Below are 24,840 nucleotides of genomic sequence, written 5' to 3' on the forward strand. Positions count from 1 at the left end.
GGAAAGGAAAATAAAGGAAAAAAAGAACGCAAATCCAAATTGACTAACAGAATATAGGGACTTTGCCGTGTGTTTTTGAAAATATAGGGACTAAACAGTGTGTTTTGTCAAAATATAGGTACTAATAAATTAATTACCCTAAATTATATACGTGGTATATAACCTTTACTACAATTTTCATTTTTAACATAAACTATTCCATTTTATGAGTGACCTCTCACTAAAATATATAACCGGAATTTATGGTCGGTCAATGCGAGTCAACCTGCCACATCACTAATTTTTAACCCATCGTTTAAGAAAAATGGGACCCACCTATCTTCTTCAAACTTATATTTCTATCATTAGTTTTTCTCTCCATTTTTTTTAAGCATCTCCTCTCTCTCTAACTCTAACTCTAACTCTCCCTCTTTCTAACTTTAATTTGGCTTCGTTTGAAATTTGGCGATGCGGTATTAGATACGACATACATATACGTGGGATACAAATGTTGGATCCATATTTATATATATTCAACCGTTTTTACAACATCTAAACGCACCTATAAAACAAAAGTGAGAGATATACCTTTTTCTCCCAAAGTTACGGGCTATTTTTGCCGATACCGGCTTCTTTTCAATAAATGAGAATTTTCATGGAATATACAATTAATAGTAAAATAAAGCTCGGGTAAATTGCATACGTAATGTACAACCTTTATCATGTTTCACGCTTTGGTATACAATATCTATTTTTTACGCAAAACTACTCCACTTTCTGAGTGACCTTCCACTAAAGTGTATGGTCAGAAATTATAATCAGTCAACGCAAATCAACCTGTCACATCACTAATTTTTAACTCATCATTTAAGAAAAATGGGACCAATCAATCTTCTTCAATCTTATATCTCTATTATTATTTTCTCTCTCCTTCACTTTTTCCAAACATCTGCTCCCTCTCTCTAACTTTAATTTATCTTGGTTTCAAATTTTACGATGCAGGTATCTATATTTACATACATTCAACCGTTTTTATAGCATTTAAACACACCTATAAAACAAAATTGAGAGACACTCCCTTCTCTCGTAGTTACGGGGCTATTTTGTCGAGTACCGACTTCTCTTCATTCTTGTAATCTCAACACAATATTACAATTTAGTTTCACAATTTTTCTTAATGTAAAAATTGAATGTTTTTTTTTCTATTCAAGAACTTGCCCATTTCAAAGGCTAATAAAATAAGCTTAATCATCTACATATATATATTTTTTAATGTTAAATAAAGGAAATAAAAAGACAAGTATTATATATAATTAATTATTTTCACATGAAGAATTTCTCAAAATTCAATATTCAATATAATTTTTTTTTGAATTAAATTTAACTATTATTGTGAGAAGAGAGCAATACATGGTTGAGATATTCTCCAAGAGCCCAAATGGGGAAGATGTTCTTATAATTTGAGTATGAAATCATACAATTCTTGTTGAATACTCCCATTATTTCCTATTAACAAAAAAAATTAAATCAATCAAATTAATTATCCCATTTAATATAACATAAAATAGAAAAATACAATATTAAATTAATTTACAATTATTTACTAATTAATGATATATTTTTAGGCTTAATTACAAATAAATGCCCTGTAGTTTTGTTGATTTACAGATGGGTACCTATTGTATTTTTTTACGAACGCAACCATGTGGTTTACAAAATTTTGTATTTTTTTTTACTTTGCCAAATTTGATCGATAACGACTTCAAAATGAAAATTTTCAAGAATTAAAGTTGTTTACTATCATATTTACTATGAAACTATATTTTTAATTTTTCAAAATCCTCATTTTTGGAGTTTTCTCTCTCTAAACATTAATTTTCTCTCTCATAAAATACAACACCTAAATGACCTCAAATCTAAAAGGTTGAATAATTAAAGTTACTTAAAATATCATTTAACTCTTTAAATTTTTTATTTCGAGGTCGTTATCGGCCAAATTCTGACAGAGTGAACTCAAATGAAAAATTATGCAAACCATTCCATTTGCAAAAAAAAATAAAAAAAAACCCCACAGGTACCTATCTGTAAATCGGTGAAACCACCACAGGGCATCTATATGTAATTAACTTTTTATTTTATTCAACATTTTAGTCCCTCTATGAGCGACTAAATTATTTAATACTTGGATAAATAATTTATTAGTCATCTCACTTTTACCTAACACACCGTTTAGTCCTCCTGAAAAACACATTATAAGGACCATATCTTTTGTCACTATTAACAGTTTGGTCATTCTGTTTATTTATTTATTTTAGATTTTTAACCGTTATTTTCGGTATAAACAGATAGACAGAAAATAGCAGAGTAACATAATCATTTTATAGCACTATGACTGTCCTAAAAGCTAAGATATGTTAGTCTTAAAAAATAGACAAAATGACCAAATAGTTAGTAGTGACAAAAGATAGACACTTTATAATGTGTTTTTCAAAATAGATGGACTAAACATTGTATTACATAAAAATATGGGGACTAGTAAATTATTTATCCTTAATAATTCAAATATTTGAGGACTAAACTTTTGAATAAAACAAAAATTAAGGACTAAATTATATATATTATTAATATAGAAGAACTAAACAGTGTGTTAGGTAAAAATGTAGGGACTAATAAATAATTTATCTAAAAAAAATAAAAGATCAGAATTTGACGCAACAGGGACAATTTTACTAATCTACCCTTCAAGCTCAAAAAGGTTTCATAAATATGGTCCGACTGTACTTTATATTTACGAAGTACCACTCTTATATCAAAAAAAATTGACACAACGTTGCACCAAAAATCAATGTCTCATATTGGCTCTGCCGTTTCGTTGCGGCAGAGATTATTATCGACATATTAAAATAAAATATCAGAAATTTAATGCACCAAAATCAAAATGATCTCGAAGCTCTCAATGCTTTTTTTTTTTAGTAAATAAGTAGTAATTATTTTATCACACAATTTACTAAAATAATATTTGGCATAAAGCATTATTTGGCCCCTGTCCTATCCAAAATTGTGTCATTTGGCCTCTGATCTATTATTTGGTCACATTTGGCCCTTGACCTATCCCATTTGGTGAAATTTCACCCAATTTGCATGAATATTTAACGGAATCGTTATCTCATTGATAAGTAATGATATTTGGACACTTAAACTTGAAACGTGATATTTCTTAAAGTTTTTTTTCTTCACATTATGTGAAAATAATTAATTAGATTAAAACAAAAAAAAAAAAACAAAAAACAAATTCTAAACTAAAATCTATTAAGTTAAGTGTCAAAATATCGTTACTTATCAATGAGGTAATGATTCAGTTAAATTTGAATCCAAATTAGGTGAAAATTCACCAATTTGGGTTAGGTCAGGGACCAAATGATAAAATTTTGGATAGATGAGAGACCAAATAATGCTTTAAGCCATAATATTTCGATGCTTTTTTGAATAAATAAGTAAATATTTTATCACACAATTTACTAAAATAATATTCTTAATTAATTAAAAATGTACCTGCTGTGGAAAATCTCCATTATCCATCATTGAATTAATTAGCAATTTTGCTGCCCGATGTAGAGGGTCTGGATCTCTTTGCCCCTAATATATCATAATAACATAACATTAGTTAAACTATATATTATATTTTCAAAAAAAATTAAACTATATATTATATGATTAATTTTGGTTTTGTATTATAAATTTCCATTATATTTATTTAAAAAAAAAATACCTGGCCAGCTTCAATGAGAGCTAGCATTGCCCATCCAGTGTTTACCACGTGTGATTTGTAATCTCTTAAATTTGAGTACACCTATTTCACAAAAATAAAATAAAAATAAATAATCTCAATTTTTTTTGACTCGTATTCGTATACGCATTATAATTGTTTTAATTGTTGTTTAATACGTGGATAAATAATAATAAAAAAATTTATTGGTAAAGGCTATGCTTACTTTGTTTTTTACAAAGTAAGCGTTACTTTGTATTAACCATTGGATTAATTTTATACTACATCATCCAATGGTGAAAACACATCAAGTAATGGTACTTTGTCAAAAACAAAATAACCATAGAAGGCACCAAATTTATTTATTTATCCACGTATTAAATCTATATAATTTTTTTTTAAAACGTCTACATAATTTTTCTTTTAATAATTATTACGTATTAAAAATTATGTCACGTGGTAAAAGTTAACAATTCCGTTGATCTTTTTTTATCTAAAATGGGTTAAATATCATATATGAACATATCTCAAAGCGTAAATATTACCAAATAAAGCAAGATTTAAATGCAACATAGGACAAATAAGGCTTTAATCCTATAATTGTTAAATAAATTTTACTTACAAAACATAAAATTTAGGCTTAATACATCCCAATTCTCAAAGTTGTTTAAAAACTGCAATTGACTCACGAACTTCAAAATGTTACAATTAACTCTATCAATTTATTTATTTGGAACAAATAACCCCTCAAATGCACGTAACAACGCATGATTACAGAGGGTTAATTGTAACGTTTTGAAGTTCCAATCACGCGGGTTAAATTGCCAAAAGGGATAATTTATGAATATTGTTTCCAACCTGGTAATTATTAGGAAATGATTCCTTGAATGAGTTTGTAATTAAAAATCGTCCCATTAGGACAGATCCACCGCTGTAATGGTAGCATTACAGCAATGAGTCTTCCGTAATAGTACAAAAGGCAAAAATTTTTTTGTCTTTTGTACCATTACAGTGGGGCCACTGTCGTAATGTGACTATTTTTAACTATAAAGTTAAAAGCAGTTCTTTGACGGAAATTATTTTCCAACCATTATCATATTGAGAATAATTCATTCAAATTACCCTTTTTGAAGGTTTAACTCCAATCACGTGATGTCATATGTCATTTAAGGAGTTATTTATTCCAAATAAACAAGTTAATGTTCTGAAATTCAGAAAATCAGTTGCAATTTTTAGACAACCTGAGAGCTCGAGGATTAGTTCTAAAAATAAGAAAGGGAAATGGACTAACCTTGTGTTGACTTGAAAGGTAACTTTCACCCCAACCACCAGAAGGAAGTTGTTTAGAAAGCAAAAAATCACATGCTTTTTTAATTGAATTATTATTATAATAATTTCTTCCACTTGCTATCAATCCTTCTATTCCAAACCATGTTCCATATGTGAAGCATACTCCCCATGATCCATACCTATTTTCATTATTCCATTTATTATTATTTTAATTACAAAATAAAAAATAAATATTACTCAACAATAATATTAATTATAATATTCCATAATTAAAAAAAAAAGAAAAAAAAACGGGTTAAATATCGAAAAAGGGCCATTTTAAGAGAATTATTCTCAACCTGTAATGGTTGGAAAATAATTTTTTTTAGAGAGACTATTTTTAACTCTATGATTAAAAACATCCTCATTACGGTGGTAGACCCGCCGTAGTGGCACAAAAGAGAATCTTATCTTTTGTACCATTACAACGGCCTGCCGCCGTAGTGGTACTATTGCAGTGCTTTAGGTGTCGTAATGAGGATGTTTTTAAATATAGAGTTAAAAACAGCCTCTACAATGGAATTATTTTCCAACCATTACCATGTTGGGAATAATTTTCTTAAAATACTCCAAAAAAAAGGGCTTAACATGAAAAAAGGCCTTGAAGGTGATCTCGGACGATAAGTAAACGCTTCGCATATCTGTTTGTTCCTGAGTTCGAACTTGGAGAGGGGGTTGGGGTTTTCTCGTGGGGATATACAGGCAATGTAATAAAAGAAACTGAATGAAAATGGAAAATAAAAAGAAAATTAACTCATGTTAATATTTAATAGTACAACTTTAATTGGATTGTCTCGTTTTATAAAGTCTAACTAACTCTAAAACGACGTAAAAGAAAGAAAGAGAAAAATTTAAAGAGAGATGAAGAAATAAATTTGAAACAGTGAAAGGGAAGAAGGTGAAGAGAGAGACTTACTGGGGTTAAAAAAAAGAAATGGATCAAATTAATCTTTTTATAATTCGTGGGTTCCACTTTTTTAATGGATATGATGAAAAATGGTGAGTTTGGATTGACCGGTCACAATCATAAACTGTACATTTTAATGGGATGTCACAAACAATTATATAATTTTATATACAAAATTGAAAGTTATACACCAAAATATAAAACATGATAACTTACCCTCTATATTTGAGTATCACAATAATTATATTAAGATATCATATCAAAGAAATTAGATGTGAAATTACCCAAAACTAACCCAATTTAATATTTATAATAGGCTTAATAGGCACCCAACCCTCTAAACTTGTAACTTTTTTTTCACATGACCCCCTCAATTTAGGGGACAACCTCTCAACCCCCTCAACTCTCCAAAAACATCACATACAGCCCTTTACACCCCTATGTTCGGTCAAAATGTTGACCCGTGTAGAAAACGTGCTTGACTGTTGACCACACCAATGCCACGTGTCATTTTTTTAATTAAATTTTTCCATTGAGACCTGCTCGGCGAGCAAGCCCAATTGTGCTCGGCGAGCAACTATCAGAGATGGATTTCGATCAGAATTCTTATGCTAGAATGAAAAATTTTGATAAAAAAAATGACACGTGACATTAGCGTGGTCAATAGTCAAGCGCGTTTTCTACACGGGTCAATATTTTGACCGAACATAGGGGTGTATGGGGTTGTATGTGATGTTTTTGGAGAGTTGAGAGGGTTGAAAGGTTGTCCCCTAAGTTAAGGGAGCCAGGTGAAAAAAAGTTACAAGTTTAGAGGGCTGGATGTCTATTAAGCCTTTATAATATGTTCGTTTCCTTTAATTTCTTTTATTTTCTTTTCCCTCTCCTTATTCTTTGTAATTTTTTCTATTCTTATTAATAATATTCGGGTTGTTGGAAGTGTGCTGGGGTGCCAACCTAGTTGGGATGTCCGGCATTTCCTTCACGTCCCATCCTTTTAGTTAAAAAAAATATTTATAATATTTATAATATCTAATTGAGGTTAGAATATCCTTTTCACACAAAATATAATTTTTGTGACACTAAACTAACATCAAAATTTGAAAAACCTGAATACTTTTAGTTTTTTAGATGAAAAATCACGTCACATTACAAAATTTAATTCAAAATATGTTATTATTTATTATATATCATAAATTAAGTATGCTTTTATATTCTAATTTATAAATTTTCTACTCCAATTCATAAATTCTAACCTTCAAAGATATATCCTAAATCCTTATAAATTCAACTGTTTAAAATATATTAAAAATAATGATTTTCTTAATTTGATATAATTTAAATAATAATTTTGATATATTAAGAATTAAATTATCAATATTGATTAAACAATAATATTTATGCTGAAATTCGACTCACATAGCAACGAACGGACAGATACCAAACCCGTGAACATGTCTACTTATGCAATTATTCGAGCTCGGTCAGATCGAGATTTTGAGTCTATTTTCAAGTTCAGTTTATGCATAGTCGAGTTTTAACAGATCTAAGCTGATTATGATAAAATACTTATGCCGAAGTTTGACTCTAGTTATGTTAAAATATGTATGTGAAAGTTCGACCCACATAGCAACGAGTGGGTAGATACTGAACCCATGAATGAGTCTACTTATGCAATTATTCAAGTCACACCGGACCTAGGTTTTGAGTCTATTTTCAAGTTCAGTATATACATAGTCGAGTCTTAACAAATCTAAGCTGATTATGTTAAAATACTTATGCCGAAGTTCGACTCTGGTTATGTTAAAATATGTATGTCAAAGTTCGACCTACGTAGCAACGAGTGGGCAAATACTGAACCCATGAATGTGTTATGCAATTACTCGAGCTACATCTGACTTAGATTTTGACTCTATTTTGAAGTTCACTCTATATGTAGTCGTGTCTTAACAGATCTAAGACGATTATGTAAAATATGTATACCGAAATTTGACTCCAGATACCTTTATTGAAGTTCAACCCGCATAGGATCGGTCAGGCAAATACCCGAACCCGTGAACGGATCCACTTTTTAACCCATAAGTTTTAGAGTGAGAAAAAAACTTACTTACCAAGAGCCATCAGGTCTTTGAATAGTCTCAATGAAATTAGCAGCCTTGAAAATGCATACTTCTATTTCTTTTTCTCTATAAGTTGGATATATCTTATTGAAAGTTCTTAGCCCTTTTATTGCAGCTGATGTGCATTCCACATACCTATTTCAAATTCAAATTTAATTAATTATAATCTTTTACAAATTATTAAATTATAGAGATTTTTTTTATTAAAATTACATTTTTAATGAAAAAAAAAATCAATTGATAATCCTTAAATGATATAAAAATAAAATAAAAACAGTAATAGCTAAATTGATTTTTTTTTTCATAATTAAAAAATTAAAAAGTTTGAATATTGAATTTATGAACTTCCATTTTATAGAAATGTATTAATTGAAATATACATTATTATTACCTAATTAAAAAATTATTGATAACTATATATTTTTATTTTATTTATATAAAATAAAATTATTTGTGTTTATAAAATAATATATTTTTTTAAATTTTTTTTTTTATATATTATATAGCATATTTAAGAGTATATATATATATATATATATATATAGGAAAAAAACACCCGACATCTTGATTATTTTGATCGAGTTTTTGATCTTTAATTTTATATATTGATAAAAAAAAACATCACGAGGAATTTGATTTTTCATGTTTTGATTCATTAACTCTCTTCTTTTATTTAGAAACATTACGTTTCTGATCTTTTATTTTTGGTCACATTAAGACTATGATGAAAAAAAAAAATCAGTTTTTAACATAAAATTCCATTGATAAAATATTATTCATTTCACATGCATTTCAAATTTGTATTTTTAACAATTATTTTGTTCTTTAAAAAAACAATTATTTTGTATGTTTGATTTATTTATAAAATAAACTATAAAAACTTTATTTTAAAATGTAAATAAACTATAATAATTGAAATTTCATTGGTAATATCTTACTGATAATCAATCATGATATCTCCAAATAGTTCTGCTGGATTGATCATCTGCAATTTAAAATAATATTTATTGTATTTGCATTAAAATTATATATATATATTAAAAATAAAAGGAAAAAAAAATGCTTGAGTACCTCTAACCAGGCATATGATCTAGTGAGTTCATAGGATGCAAAACCTCCATTTTTATTCTGTAAATTAATAAAAAAAAATTGAGTTTGAGAAATAAATTAATTATTTTTCTAAAAAAAAAGAAATTAATTAATTATTTTTTTTATTCCAAATTAATAATAAAAATAAATAAGTACCTGTAATGATAATAAGACATCAACAGCATCATATAAGCGATCAATTGATATAAATTCTCCTACAACATCTGATGGCATTTTAGATAATAATATTATTGCCTGCAAACAAATTTCAATTTAATTAACTCATTTATCATTTATTAATTTCTTGTATATATAAAAAAATACATGGTAAAAATTTAGTTCTATAGTTATCAGGGAGAGCGGAGAGCGGATTTATGTAAATAAAAGTTTAACTCACATCAAAAGTTACCATGAATAGAAATAGCTCTCTCAATAATTAATTTGGGATAGTTAACAATTTAACTTCAACGTAGAACCTACCGAAAATTTACTAAGTAGTATGATTTCAAACCTCATCAATAAAAGATACAATTTTTATAACCATCCGATCCTGAGTGGTGGCACCCGGGTAGAAGGCTTGATCAAGGAGCGGCTATAAGGGATGTCGATGGGGGTTGGAATGAACCGAATCCCACATTGGAATTGGAGAGGGTGTGTCTGTGGTTTATTAGTGATATCAGACTAAGACATCATCACCATTCTCATTACGGTCAAGGCCCAAAGAATGATAAGATCCCAAACGTATTCAGGATGGCCCCAACCTTATTCCAGCAAGTCTGAAATGATTAACGTGGCCTAAGCCCAACGAGCGGCACACAAGCCTTTAAACCTCAGCACCTCAAAAGATCTTTTAGAATCCCACGAGATAAATAATTCCTCCCAGAATTCAGAATCTGTGAGGGATACATAATCTTAAGCTCGTAAGGATTCCTAAAGGAGTTGACAATCTTACAACCTAACCGTGCACTATATATACACAAATATAGACATAAGGGGATCATTAATTTCATATCGCTAGATTTAAGCTGGTGTTTTCCTCTTTGTGCCTTCTTCTAGAGAATTATGGAAGGAAATCAAACAAGGCTATGACGAAAGTAATGGACCATTGATCTTTCATTTTCCCAAGGATATTTGTGGCAGGAGTCGGGGTACTTTATTAGTTGTTGAGTTTTTCAAAAAAATCAATATGCTCTAAAGCCGGTATTAGCTTGTACATATGGAGAGTCTCGCACAATTGCGAAAAGTGCATTCTCCATCCACGTCACCTTTTTCAATTTCAGGGATAAAAAATTCCCTATTCCCATCTCCTGGGGAAGTTTTTCGAGGATTCCTCGGATACCCCGGTAGGGATAGAGGATTCCTCGGATATCCCGTTTACAATCCTAACATTTTACTAAAGTTTAATACCTCTCCGGCCTTTTGAACTTGTTTCTTTTTGTCACTTAGCCTCTTATATTTAGTGGTTAATGTTCCAGCCCCTAAATTCAACAATTGTAGCACATTTAGTCCATTTTTGTTTACACGACAGTGACATGACACATGTTGGTGTTACCAACATCAAGAGGCACGTATGTATCATGTCACTGTCATGGAGGTAAAAATTGGCTAAATATAATATAATTATGGCTTAATGCTTCTCCGGCCCCCTTAACTTGTCTAAATTGGTCATTTTACCCCTCCAACTCATCGAATTTCCTATTTACCCCATTAACTCTATAAAAATGGTATTTCTCACCCCTTTTAACTTGTCCAAATTTGTCATTTTACCCCTTCTCAACTCATAGAATGTTCTATTTACCCCCTTAACTCCATAAAAGTGGTATTTCTCACCACTTAGGATCATATTTACCCTCTTAACTCCATAAAAATGGTATTTCTTATCCCTTTATAGTAGTCAAAAAAGTTGAAAAGAGAAAGAACTAATAAAAAATGCAAATAACAAGAACATTAATATAAACAAGTTAAATACATTATATGTAGGGATAATGTACCAAAATAGGCCTATGATAGAACATTAATATAAACAAGTTAAATACATTATATGTAGGGATAATGTACCAAAATAGGCCTATGATTTTTGGGGAAGTATCAATTTAGGCTTCGATAACGGATTATAAGGAGGTGAAAAATACCACTTTTATGGAGTTAAGGGGGTAAATAAAACATTCTATAAGTTGGTGGGATAAATGGACAAGTTGAGGGGGTGAGAAGTACCACTTTTATGGAGTTAAGGGGGTAAATAGAACATTCGATGAATTGATGGGGTAAAATGACCAATTTGGACAAGTTAAGGAGGCTGGGGAAGCATTAGGCCTATAATTATTGAAGTTATGGGGTTGAAAGATGGGTTAAATGCACAATTGGTCACTGAACTTACATGGTTGTCTCAAAATGGTCACTCAACTTCAATTTGTCTCAATAAAATCACTCAACTTTGAGTTTTGTCTTAATTATGTCACTCCAGAAATTTTAGTGGTTAAAACGCATCGAAATAATGACATGGATGACACATCAATATGAGTTAACTCAAATCTCTGATCGGAACGAAATGTGACGACCGCATGTCGGGTATTTTTATGAAAAAAACTAAATTTTAGTTTTTTTTTTCCATAAAAATAATCGACACGTGATAGCCATGTGGCGCATATGTGGATATCATGTGTCATTTTAGTTAGAAATATGAGTTGTCTCATATTGACATATCACTTATGTCATCATTCCGATGATTTTTAATCATTAAAATCGTTATAGTGACTTAATTGAGACAAAACTCAAAGTTGAGTGATTTTATTGAGACAAATTAAAGTTGAGTGACCATTTTGAGATAACCATGTAAGTTCAGTGACCAATGGTGCATTTAACCCGTTGAAAGATTGACCATTAAGTATAAAAGTCTAAGTGACGAAAAGGGACCAGTTTATGAAACTAATGAGACATTAACATTTTACCGAATGTTAAACTTAACTATTTTATACGTAAAACCAAATCCGCTGCATCAAGATAACTAATAATAAAGAAATACCTTAAGGGCTTCAGCTGTACAATCAGAAACAGGCCAACCATTATCTGGAGTTGAAAAAGGCCATCCTCCCTTTGCAATATGCCTGTACCATTTCCTTAAATCACCTTCACTGTTTCTCCTAACCTTAAAAATTAATAATAAAAAAAATCCATAAAAAAATATGAATCAATTAAATTAAACTAGGGTTAATTCCAAATAAACTCATGTAGTTACACTGGTTTACACATAAAAGACTGTATTATTGTTTTTATCAAAACGAGGACTGTGCTTGTGACGTTTGGAAATCGAGGACTTTTGGGTTAGTATAGCCAAATTTGACTGTTAACGATCTCAAAATAAAAAAATTCAAGAAATTGATGATATTTTAAGCAGTTTTAATTCTTCAACCTTTTAGTTTTGAGGTCATTTATGTGTTGTTTGGTGAGGAGAGAGAAAATTAATGTTTAGAGAAAGAGAGCTCCAAAGACGATGGTTTTGAAAAATAAAAAATGTGTTTCCCTAGTAAATGTGGTACTAAACAATTTTAATTCTTCAAAATTTTCATTTCGAGGTCATTAACGGCCAAATTTGGCAATATCAATCCAAAAGCGATCCAGAATTAAAGTTTTTTAGTACCACATTTTTATTTTTTAAAATCATCAATTTTGGAGTTTTCTCTCTCTAAACATTAGCTTTCTCATTTCTCACCATATAACACCTAAATGACAGCAAAACTAAAAATATTGAAGAATTAAAATTGCTTAAAATATTATTAAATTCTTGAAAATTTTCATTTTGAGATCGTTAACGGCTAAATTTGGTAATGTCAACCCAAAAGTCATGGATTTGTAAATGTCAACAAGCACAGTCCTCATTTTAATAATAATAATAATAAATACTACAGTCATTTATCTGAAAAACAAAAAACAGTGTAACCGCAAGATTTTTTTTGGAATTAATCCATTAATTTAAAAAAAAAGGAATAAAAATGAAAAATATACTTGTGAAATATTAATGAAATGGTGTGATTTCTTGAGCACTGAACTGTATTCCTCTCCCATATTTGTTGCAAGAATTGCTTGAACAGCAAACACAACATCCCATAATTGTGAACCATTATATCCCTGCAATTATTTAATTAATTAATATATTTAAAATATTATTTTTATATTCATATACCGAAAAATAATTCCGATTAATCAGTTGATGTTGATATGGGCAAATTATTAGAAGCACCCGGTTCTCCATGTCAAATGGAGGACCTCTCATATATATTTTGACACGTGTAACACAGATCCACATATATTATAAGAGATCCCACTATTTTAATTATTACGTGGGGTCACACTACACGTATCCAAATATGAATTGGGGGTCTTTCGAGTGACATGGAAGCAAGGCCGGCCCTGGGCATAGGCCCGGGGTGCGGCCGCCCAGGGCACAAGGCTAAAAGGGGCCCAAATTTTTTAATTTTATTGAATATATACTATATTTTTTTTATTATAAATGTAGTTATAATACTTATTCAGGTCTAAAAGTGGACCAAATAATATGATATATTAGGTCTAAAATGAGTCTAAATTTCTATTTTAGACTTTTAAATACAATTTAAGGGCCCATTATCTCTAATTTCGTCTAGGGCCCATAAAATGTCAGGACCGGCCCTACATAGAAGACCGGGTGCTTAATATAAGAACTCGTTGATGAGACATTTTTTAAGTTACCCTTCTCTCAACTAAAATCTAAAACCCGAATTCGAAATTTCAAATTTAAACAAAATGATACCTGCATTTTCATTCCGTCTTCCGCGATCCATAGATAATCTTTAATTCTTGGTAAATGACACTTATAAGCCTCTGAATTAGGATCCTCCACCCAACAGCAAAGCATGTTTAGCACCTAATTAATTAATTTTTTTTAATTAATTTAGAAAAATTTAATGAAAAAATTAAATTATTTTTTAATAATAATTGAAAAAAAGCAACCTTATTTACAGGGCCAAGGCAAATGTAGTTAGTATTATCATCTTCATAATGGATATGTTTCATAATAGTTTTGAGAGCCAATGATCTTAGCTTTGAGAAAGGCCACATGGAAAGAAGCTGTTCCCCAATGTTGTGTACAATATCCCATAACATGTCTTGAATTAATGGATGTGGATAGTACAAATCTTCCTGCATTATAAATATTTTATTATTATTATTATTTTTAATTTAATAACAAAATAATTTAAAAAAATATTGCTTAACAAAGTGAATTAAATGACTCAGAAACAAAATACTTGGAGGCATCGGGGTGTTAGAAACACCTTTCACTGTGATTGCATCATCACAGTGGAAGGTGTTTCGAACACTCATTGCCTGTAATAATTAATCATGAGATAGTCATCATTTGAGATACTTTTTAGAATGTGTTAAAAAAAATTTACATGGTATGAAAGATATGTTATGTACAATTTTGTTTATGTTTTGTGATTATGTTTCATCCTAGCTATCTATGCACTCTAACAAGTACGAGCAAGGAGCATCTTAGAGGAGAATTTCTTAGAGTTTGTGTTGGAAAATAGTTTCTTGATTTTCCCTGTTGCTTAGGAAAATAAGTGAACAGAAAATTTTAGGTTAGTTAAAAGAAAAGTTTAGGAAGGAAGTGGTAAAAATGTTTTATCATTTTGGAAAGAGTAAAACATTTTTCTAAACTTTTAAAACTCTACTTCATTCTTTTTAACCCGTTTAAAAATATTTTATTTTTCAACACAAAATTTTCTCTTAATTAAATAATTTGGACGGAAATGTATTATAAAGTTGACTTAATTGGATACAATTCTGAAGATTTTCAAATTTTAAAATTACTGAGTTATTTCGTTGGCTTAATTATATACAATTCTGGAGATTTTTAAATTCCTAAAATTACTAAGTATATATGTTGGAGATTCTAGAACCAGACCGAAAATCCGAAAAAAAAATCCAGAACCGGATTGAACCATTGACTTTTTCGTTAAAACCGAACTGAGTTGTACCATTGACTTTATTAGATACAATTCTGAAGATTTTTCCGAATTGTACCAAACCGTACTCACCCCTAGTTTGAGACATAAAAGAGTTTGTGTTCGGACATTCAAAGGAATTTGATAATTGTTTCAACCAATGATGAATACATGACTGCTCCGTTGAATGCCCAAGTTTACACCTGTCTATATAATTTTTTTTTCAGATGGGCTATTTTTTTTTTCAATCTCATTTTAAGCCGAGTTTTTTTTTTCAGTGGATAGGTTGGGGGCATCTTGCACTTCCATACCCCCAATTTGCTCGAAACAAGGGTCAAAACCACCACTACTAGTGGTGGTTTCGGAGGCAGAGACAGGGACTTCAAAACCACCACTACTAGTGGTGGTTTCGGAGGCTGAGGCCAGGGTCCCTGTCTCTGCCCCGGTTTCAACCAATCTTATAATCTTAAGTTTTAGAAATAATATTTTTCTTACTCTTCTTGAAGGTACACAGAATTAGTCAAATCACGTAAATATTATACATATCGAGCACAAAATTAGATGAATTTTTGTTAATTATAAATTAAATAATTGAATATATATATATATATATATATTGATAAAAATAAGAATAAGGATGGAATACCTTAGCACAAAGAAATCTAGCATTGTCCCAATTAATTTCATGATAAGGAATAGTGTAGAGCTCTCTTCGGATGGATAACACAAGGCTGGTTATGGGACCCACAAATCTCTTCCCATACAAATACGACATTGGTAGATACACCATACGACAATGGCACCATAACCTCCCTTTATTATAAAATAAATAAAAAGAAAACTTAATATTAATTCATTTATAAAAAAAAAATACTAATAACAATTTTCCTACTATTTTTATTTAAAAGACGAAAAATACTGAAATTTCAAAAAATACTTAAATTCTAAAAATACTGAAATTCCAAAAACCAGGAATTTCAGAATTTGAAATTCAACATTCTGAAATTCCAGGAACCTGGAATTTCAGAAATTTGTAATTATATAAATATGAAATTCCACCAAAATATAGAATTTCATATGTCTAAAATTCTAGTATTTTCTAGAATTCCTACATTTTCTCGAATTCTAAATTTCTGGAATTCTAGATTTCTAGAATTTCAGATTTTTAGAATTTCAGTATTTTCTAGAATTTCAAATTTCCAGATTTTCAGTATTTTTAAAATTTTGGTATTTTCTGGAATTCTAGAATTCTGGAATTTAAGTATTCACAAATCCAATAGTTCAGATTCAAAACAGTCTAAATCGCCATTTAAACCAAATAGTTTGTCATCTCTGATTTGCAATCCAATGGTCTTTCAGTGCAGAAATCGGAGGAAAGCTTTTGCAGGAGAGAAATCATCTAAAATTGTAAGAACTTGAATCTAGAGACGGTAGTAGAAGGCACGGGGTGCCAACACACCCTCGACCGTCGAAAACCATTCTTTATATCATTCGTTACGTATTTGTTCATATTTTCACATTTTTTTTAATGTTTTTTTGGTTTTTACATTCTTTTTATTATTTTTTTCTAATTTTTAATTATATGTAGTTAATTGGGTTAAACGAGTCAACTCATTTAATAAAAGGGTTGATCCAATCCAACCCATCCATTTATAAATGAGTTGGATTAGATCAACCCTTTTATTAAATGGGTTGGATCAACCCTTTTATTAAATGGGTTGGGTCAACTTATTTATTCATTTTGACATCTTTTTTAGATAAAGAGTGTGACTGCCTAAGGCCCAAAACCTGAAAGAATGCCCAATTCTAAAAAAAAAAAACAATACTATATATGTAAATACAGTAGTGTTCACATGGACCCTGATTACCAAATGAATTGTGGTCATTCACTGTTAGATCTAGGCTGATCAAATATAAACTTTAGGATGCTTTGAATCTCCATCCCATGTTTTTTATCAGCCTAGATCTAACGGTGAATGACGACAATTCATTTGGTCATCAGGGTCCATGTGAACACTATTATATATGTAAATAAAAGCAGGTTAAACCCCCAACAAGAATATTTTTAGAGAATTATTTTTCGCCTAATAATGATTGAGAAATAATTCAATCCGAAGTACTGTTTGTAATCCTAAGGCTAAAAACAACTCATTATGACAGTGTGCTCGTAATGGTCCAAGAGTTACTTTTATATTTTGGATCATTACGGCAGACTTACTACCATAATGGTGTTGTTTTTTACTTCTAAGGAATTATATTCCAACCATTATCCGACTGTGAATAATTTTCTTAAAGGGTCCTTTGTACATGTAAAAGAAATTAAAAAAGCGCATTGAAATATTTTTTTATCCTTTATTGGAATATATTTTAATTATTTAAGTAGATTTTTTTTTATAAGTGGATATTTATTTCGTGTTTCGCTTAGAATCTGTAAAATATAAAGATCAATCCTATTTTCACCCCATGAGGAAAAATAAATATGAATTTTTGTCTCCATTGAGGCGATTCTCGCAGAGAAGATATAATTCCCGAACTGTTTGCAGCCTTAAGTAGAAAGATAAAATACTAATAAAAAATGAGAGAGTAAACGAGAACCTGGGTGTATCGGAAGCATGTAAGGGAGTAGCCATATCTCGGGAGGCAACGGATTATTCCCACTCCACTCGTATACTCCGAGTACCTTACAATTACATATAACTATATCATTATTATTAAGAATTATAATAATTTCAAAATTAATCCGGAAAAATAAATGATTAATAATCGAAAAAGTTTTAAAAAATTAATAATAGGGTTAATTTCAAATAGATGTCTTATGGTTTCACGTTTTTACAGATTTGTACTTGTACTTTTTTTTGTTACAAACTGAACCCAGTGGTTTGCAAAATTTTCATTTTTTATTGGCTTTGTCAAATTTGGCTGATAAAGACCTCAAAATGAAAATTTTCAAGAAATAAAATTATTTAGTATCATATTTACTATGGAACCACATTTTTTATTTTTCAAAATCATAATTTTTGGGGTTTTCTCTCTAAATATTAACTGTCTCTCTCATAAAAAAAAATACCTAAATGACCTCAAACCTAAAATGTTGAAGAATTAAAGTTAATTAAAATATAATTTAATTTTTAAAAAATTTCATTTTGAGGTCGTTATCGGTCAAATTTGACAAAATCAACCCAAAATAAAAAAATTACAAACCATTTGTAACAAAAAAAAAAACCATAGATACCGATTTGAAAAAACGTATAACCACATTATTTAATTTGAAATTAACCTTTAAAAAAAGAATTATAATAATTCCAAAACTAATCTTAAAAAAATAAATGATTAATGATTCAATCTTTTCTTTTTGAAGAATTAATGATTCAATCATTAATTTTTTTTAAACAAATCATTAAAAAATTTAATTATGTGTTTTTCCATATAAATAACATGCATCTTTCTAGAAAAGTTTTCTAATATTGTTTTCATCGAAATAATATCCTACACTTTAAATGTTATTATTATCTAATCATTGTAAAAACATATCAAAACAATAATGTTGTCAACTTTGCATAATTGTTTTAATTACTTTCTCAACTAAAATTAATAATAATAATTCAAAATTTTATATATTACCCTTATAATATTTATCATAAAAATAATCTAGGATAAATTCCAAAAAAAAAATCCACGTAATTACATTTTTTTTGTTAATAACATGTTTGTAGTCATTTTTTTTACGATTAGGAGATGACTGGGGTTTTTCGATACTATAAAAATGACCATTAACAACCCCAGAATAAAAAATTTTAAAAATTAAAATTGTTTAGTACCATGTTTATTTTTGGAACTTTCTTGCTCTAAAAATTTAATTTTTCTCTCTTCACCAAATAACACCTAAATAATCTTAAAACTATAAAGTTAAAAAATTAAAGTTGCTTAGAATATCATCAATTGTTTGAATTTTTAAATTTTAAGATCATCAACGATCATTCTAATATTGTTAACCTAAAGGATTATTGTTTTTAGTAAAGCGAAAAACCTTAATCCCTATTTGGAAAAAAAAAAACAGATTAATACACATATATGTCCATTCTTCAAAAAAAAAAAAAAAATACATATATATGTCCTCATATTTATCTATTTGTCACATATACCTATATGTTAAATAAACAGTTAAATATACCATTATAATTGTTAATGATAGATAAATATACCCTTACAAGTGAGGTAGAGACTGACCACCCGTCTATTCGATTAGGACATTTTTTGTGTGTTAATTTGAAAAATATGAAAATATATTTGACTGTTTGTTTAATATATATATAGATATACGTAACAGAACAGATAAAAAGTGTAATTACGTAATTTTTTTTTTTGGATTTACCCAATAATCTATTATAAAGGGCGGCCCGGTCGTATTACACGTCCCCGCTGAGCGAGGGTCCGGGGAGGGATCCAACCACAAGGGTGTACTGGGGCAAGCCTTCCCCTACCAATTTATTTAGCAAGAGGCCACTTCTAAGACTCGAACCCGTGACCTCTTGGTCACACAACAACAACGTTTACCGTTGCGCCAAGGCTCACCCTCACCCAATAATCTATTATATTTTAAAAAAATTAATAACCTTAATTTTTTAGTATTACTTACCGAAAGCCACATCTTGCCCCATGATGGAATGTGAGTGGCCCCACCATGATCAATAATCCATTTTCTAGCTTTTGACATGGCACCATCTCCGCCGTCCATATCTTCCCCTATCAATCTCAAACTTACGTATGATAGAGCGGTGCAAAACATTGTACTGCACCCTTCTATATGCAATCCCCACCCTCCATCTTCATTCTGCATTTTATTTCCAATCATTTTTTTAATTGAATTTTCTGAAAATTTAAAATATTATATTTTATTTATTAAGCCCTTCATCTTATTATTTTGGCATAATATCCATTTAGCTCCTTAAACTAAAATTTCAAAATCAATTATGACCTGAAACTTTAAAAATCATCAATCAGATCTCCAAACTAAGTAAAAATCATCAATTTAGTCCTCATTCTAAACAAAAATCATCAATTGAGACCTCATCGAAAATAATTCGGTTGAACAGTTTCAAAACCACTTCCCAAACCTATTTTGAACCAACACAAAAATCATTACAGTTCATATCAAATAGTCACAATTTCTGATTTTAAGATCAGATGAGAATTTTTTTTGCTTAATTCAGTAACCTGATTGATAATTTTTATAGTTTAAGTTACCAATTGAGTTTGAAGCTTTAGTTTAGGGACCGAAATAAATTTTATACCTATTATTTTTCCTCAAATTATTATATTAAATTTAATTATTAGAATAAAATTATTTTATTAAAATGTCACTATAAATGACTTTGTAAAATACACTTTTTAGAAAAGTTTATTAAATATAATATAATATAATACATACTTTTTTCTAAAAAAAAGTGGATTTTACAAAGCCATTCACAGTGACGGCTTTAAAAAAAAAATCATATATAGTGACATTTTAATAAAATAATATTATTCTAAATCCAAATTTTACGAAACGTGACAAATAATTTTACGAGATAATGTATTCTAATAATTAAATTCAATTTTTATATTAAATACTTTATTGAATTTTTTTTATGAAACGTGACAAATAATTTTAAAATTATTCTTTTGTGCTAAATTGATTAATATTATGAAAAGCATATAATATACACAATAAAATACCTGATGATTAAAGAGATAGCGACGAATTTCATTTTGATGCGGTTGAGGCAAAATGACATTGATGGCCCCCATTATATATAAGCTAATCACCTACAATAATCAAATATATATTTCAATTAGTAAATATTTAGTCAATTTAACAAGTTGAAAAGTTATAAGTATAAAACGATATACGGCAAGTTGCGGATTCAGAAGTTTTTGAAAGGGGGCAATATCGGTAAAAAAAAACACAATCGATGAGAAGAGATTTTAAAAACGAATATGTCACTTTAAATAAATTGAGGTGACTAATATACTACTTTAAACAAGTTCAAAAACTAACGAAATATCCGAAAAAGACAAATGATTTTTTTTTACCAGTGGCGGAACCACAAAAACAGTACGACCGGGCGGGGGGAGGATACCCCTCTACATCTGCCATTGTATATAACACTTGTGATTATTTTGATTTTGATGAATTGAGTAAAATATTTACAAATTAATTAAATTGGGTAAAACTAAAATTATGTGTACGCTAATTCTTTTTCATATATTATCGAAACAAAGCATTTTGAGATTCGTGATGATTCTGATTTTGGTTGATTGCGCGTCTAGTATTTTATTTCAACACATTATATCATTAAGTTTTTTTTTTGTCATGTTAAATTCATATTTGAGTTAAAAGAGTATTACTCATTTTATCTATATTTGAAACTGTACTTTTACCAATCGTTCTTTACAATTTTTTTTATATTAAATTGTGAATACATGAATGCTTTGTGTAGGGGGAGGGGGGGTTTGGCCATAGGAAAACTCAACCTTAAGTATTGACGAGGTTACGGAGAGACTTTAACAAGGAGTGGTAAATAGAACATTCCAACGTATGCTGACCATGGATGTCAAGTTGGTAAGGAATACTATAGGGAACACAAACTCTCTGCGTTGGATCTTTATTACCCCCTGGATCAGTAGTTAGTGCTAACATAAGTGATCCACTTTAGTCCAATGGAGACTAGGAGAGTTGGACATTTGATTCGTGAAGAGATTTTGATGTCTCTATAGGGGTAGAACCCTATGGGCTCCGAGATCAACCCACGATGCATGCCCCATTATGGGGCGAGGTTTAATATACAAGAGACCTTCCATGATACATTACCGACAGATGCATGGACATGATACATATAAGGGGATAGACCACTTCGGTATCGATTGACTAGCCAAGGACTTGGGGAAGTCTCCACGCCACATAGGGATTTGCCCTACGCCAAACCCATCCCCATGATACTCTGCTAGGGGAGGGGGCAATTTAGCACCTACTTATATAAATTTTTTTCTTGCACGATATAAAATATAATCACATTTGTCAGGGTCAATTTTTTTCAATCTCATCTATGTATTTTTGAGCCAAAATTTTCATAGCCGATAAATTTGTAGGGGCCATTTTACACCCCAATCTACCAGAGAGAAAGGGTCGAAACCACCCCTGATAGGGGTAGTTCTTGAAGCCGGGGGCCCGGACCCCTCCTGGCACCCCATGTCCCACCCATGTTTATATCTACATGATACATATAAAAAAACCTATGTTCGAACTTAAAAATGTAAATTTCGAATGCAGATAAAATGAATAACGTACCAAACCGGGAAGAAGAAACAAAGGGCCACCATAATCACAAGGCCAGAAACCATCATCAGCTTGAAGAGTTGAAAAGAAATTCATTGCCTTTCTCAATGTTGAAATCACCATTTCTTCTGTTACTTCTTCTCCCTTTTTTATTTTCTTCACCATTTTTCTTTTATTTATCTCATTATTTCCTATTTTCTCCTTTGCAAACTATTTTTTTATCAAAAAAAAAAAAAAAAAAAATTAGTGCATTTTCAAAAATTTCAAAAATAATTTAAAAGTTCACGAAACAGTTAAAGTTTTATAAGTAACAGATGTATTAAGCCTTTTAAAAATAATTGATCCGAACCACGGAAGAATTCATCATAAATGTGAATATAGCATGTCATCAAATTCAAATAATGCTTCAACTTTTTTAATGATTGAAATCATTTAGGTTGTTTGGTAGAAAATATTGTGCAGAAAAATATTTTTATATGATTTTTCGGTGTTTGTTTGCTTAGAAAAATAAGTCAATAGAAAAGTATATAAAGAAAGTGAGAAAAATATTTTAGAATAATTTTTTTTCCTAAACCTTACTCAATTTCTTTTTACTATTTTGAGAACAACAGTCACCCACTATTTTTTTTTTCATTTTTCGGTGGGGTTAATACATCAGTTGCATCCTGAACTTGCTCAAAAAGCATGATTTGCCTCCTGAACTTACATGATGTCTCATTAGCTCCTAAACTTATTTAAAATAACATTATTAAGTCCCTAAATCTATAAAAACGCCATGAAAATGTAGAATATAGACAAATAATTTGTTTTAAAGATTTAGAGTCACGAACTAGACCTTTATTTTTGAAGTTTTGATTTTTTTTGAAGATTTAGATAAATTGCACTGTATATCACTTTAAACAAGTTTAAAGGGGCAAATAGATCGCTCTAAACAAATTCTGGGATCAATAAGTCACTTTAAATTTTTTTCCCTTGGCCAATATTTTCCAGCAAACAAAAAGTTTTTTAATGGCTTCCTTTACTTTTTCTATGCAATTTTTTCTGATAAATAATTTATTAGTCCTACATTTTCATTTAATATATTGTTTAGTCCTTATATTTTAATAATACACTGTTTAGTCTTTAAATTTTGTATTATTCAATAGTTTAATCTCTTATAGAGGGAGGAACTAAACTGTTTAATAATTCAAATATTTGAGAGACTAAAATGTTAAATATAACAAAAATTAAGGAATAAATAGTGTATTATGTAAAAAAGTACGGAATAATAAATTATTTATTTTTTTAATAATTAAAGCAGAAAATAAAATTAAACTTGGGACATGCTTTTTCTGACCTAATTCTTTTTTTTTTATGCAAAAGGGTTTCTGTTACAAAATAATAACAACTTTTACTTTTTCTCACCTAGAAAATGTGAATAATAATAATAATATTGCTTTTTATTTCATTTTTTTCATCAAATCTTTGAATAACAATAATAATAATATATTGTTTTTTATTTCATTTTTTCCTCAAATCTTTGAATAAATAATAATAATAAGTATATTGTTTTTTATTTCATTTTTTTTCATCAAATCTTTATTATTCTATCATTTTAATGGAATTCATAAATATTTATTAATACAACAACAACAACAACAACAAAGCCTTAGTCCCGAAATGATTCTTCTAAAATTACATAAAATTATATTTTTTTATTATATTATTTTCTTTATCAAAATTATTATAATTCTTCTAAAATTGACTTTTTTTTAATCAAAATACTACATTATAATATTTGTAATTAAATCAAATAAAACATAATATACTTTTACAATGTTTTTTTTATTAAAATGGACTACATATTTTGAATTTTTTTATAAAAAATAGTACAAAAAAAGAAAAAAGAAAAATACCAATTACACCAATTAAAAACATCATTAATTTTTCAAATTATATAAAAAATGAAATTGATTATAAATATATATATAAAGAAAATTAGTAATTAATTAATTAATTAAACTGACCTGAAACCTCACAAGAAGATCAGAACTTTGTTTAATATGAAACCTATTTTCTGAGAAGTTTTTTCTAAATTCATCAACTTGAGCTTTTTCTTCTTCACTCCCAAAACTTTCATCAAACTCCCAAAATTGCCTTCCAATATTATTATTTACACTTTTAATCCATTCTTCATTCCCTTCTGATATCTTCAGCTTCCACATTTTTCCTAATTTCTGCAAAATTAAACATAAAAGAACATTAATTTTAATTTCCCAAAACAAGAAAAAATAAAATAAATATAAATATAATTCTTACCTTTCTATTTTCTTTGTCATAAAAACAAAAATATGGAGTGTAGGAGGAAGAACAAC

The 24,840-nt window shown here is 29.2% G+C and overlaps 1 protein-coding gene across 1 annotated transcript; it reads right to left on the reverse strand.

Annotated features, from left to right (window-relative positions):
- Window positions 1-1,259: 1,259 nt before the first annotated feature.
- LOC136235648 (cycloartenol synthase 2-like) lies at window positions 1,260-24,840 on the reverse strand. The gene is made up of 19 exons (XM_066025481.1): window positions 24,785-24,840; window positions 24,493-24,702; window positions 22,499-22,696; window positions 20,887-20,976; window positions 19,808-20,002; window positions 17,767-17,851; window positions 15,818-15,984; window positions 14,174-14,362; window positions 13,974-14,087; window positions 13,190-13,312; window positions 12,210-12,332; window positions 9,344-9,442; window positions 9,170-9,226; window positions 9,037-9,083; window positions 8,090-8,233; window positions 5,037-5,214; window positions 3,749-3,829; window positions 3,532-3,615; window positions 1,260-1,485 (listed from the first exon to the last, which is right to left on the reverse strand). The coding sequence occupies exons 2-19, from the start codon at window positions 24,688-24,690 to the stop codon at window positions 1,360-1,362; spliced, it is 2,298 nt and encodes a 765-aa protein (XP_065881553.1). The 5' UTR covers window positions 24,691-24,702; window positions 24,785-24,840; the 3' UTR covers window positions 1,260-1,359.

This window comes from Euphorbia lathyris, chromosome 7 (genome assembly GCF_963576675.1).
Source record: "Euphorbia lathyris chromosome 7, ddEupLath1.1, whole genome shotgun sequence".
Lineage (NCBI taxonomy): Eukaryota > Viridiplantae > Streptophyta > Magnoliopsida > Malpighiales > Euphorbiaceae > Euphorbia > Euphorbia lathyris.

Excerpts from the sequence above, each read along its gene's own strand:
- LOC136235648 (XM_066025481.1), bottom strand. The coding sequence starts at position 24,690 with ATGTGGAAGCTGAAGATATCAGAAGGGAATGAAGAATGGATTAAAAGT. Across the intron at positions 3,830-5,036 it reads ACCTTTCAAGTCAACACAAG|GTGTACTCAAATTTAAGAGA; the intron begins GTTAGTCCATTT and ends TTTGTGAAATAG. Across the intron at positions 1,486-3,531 it reads ATGGAGATTTTCCACAGCAG|GAAATAATGGGAGTATTCAA; the intron begins GTACATTTTTAA and ends TTTTGTTAATAG.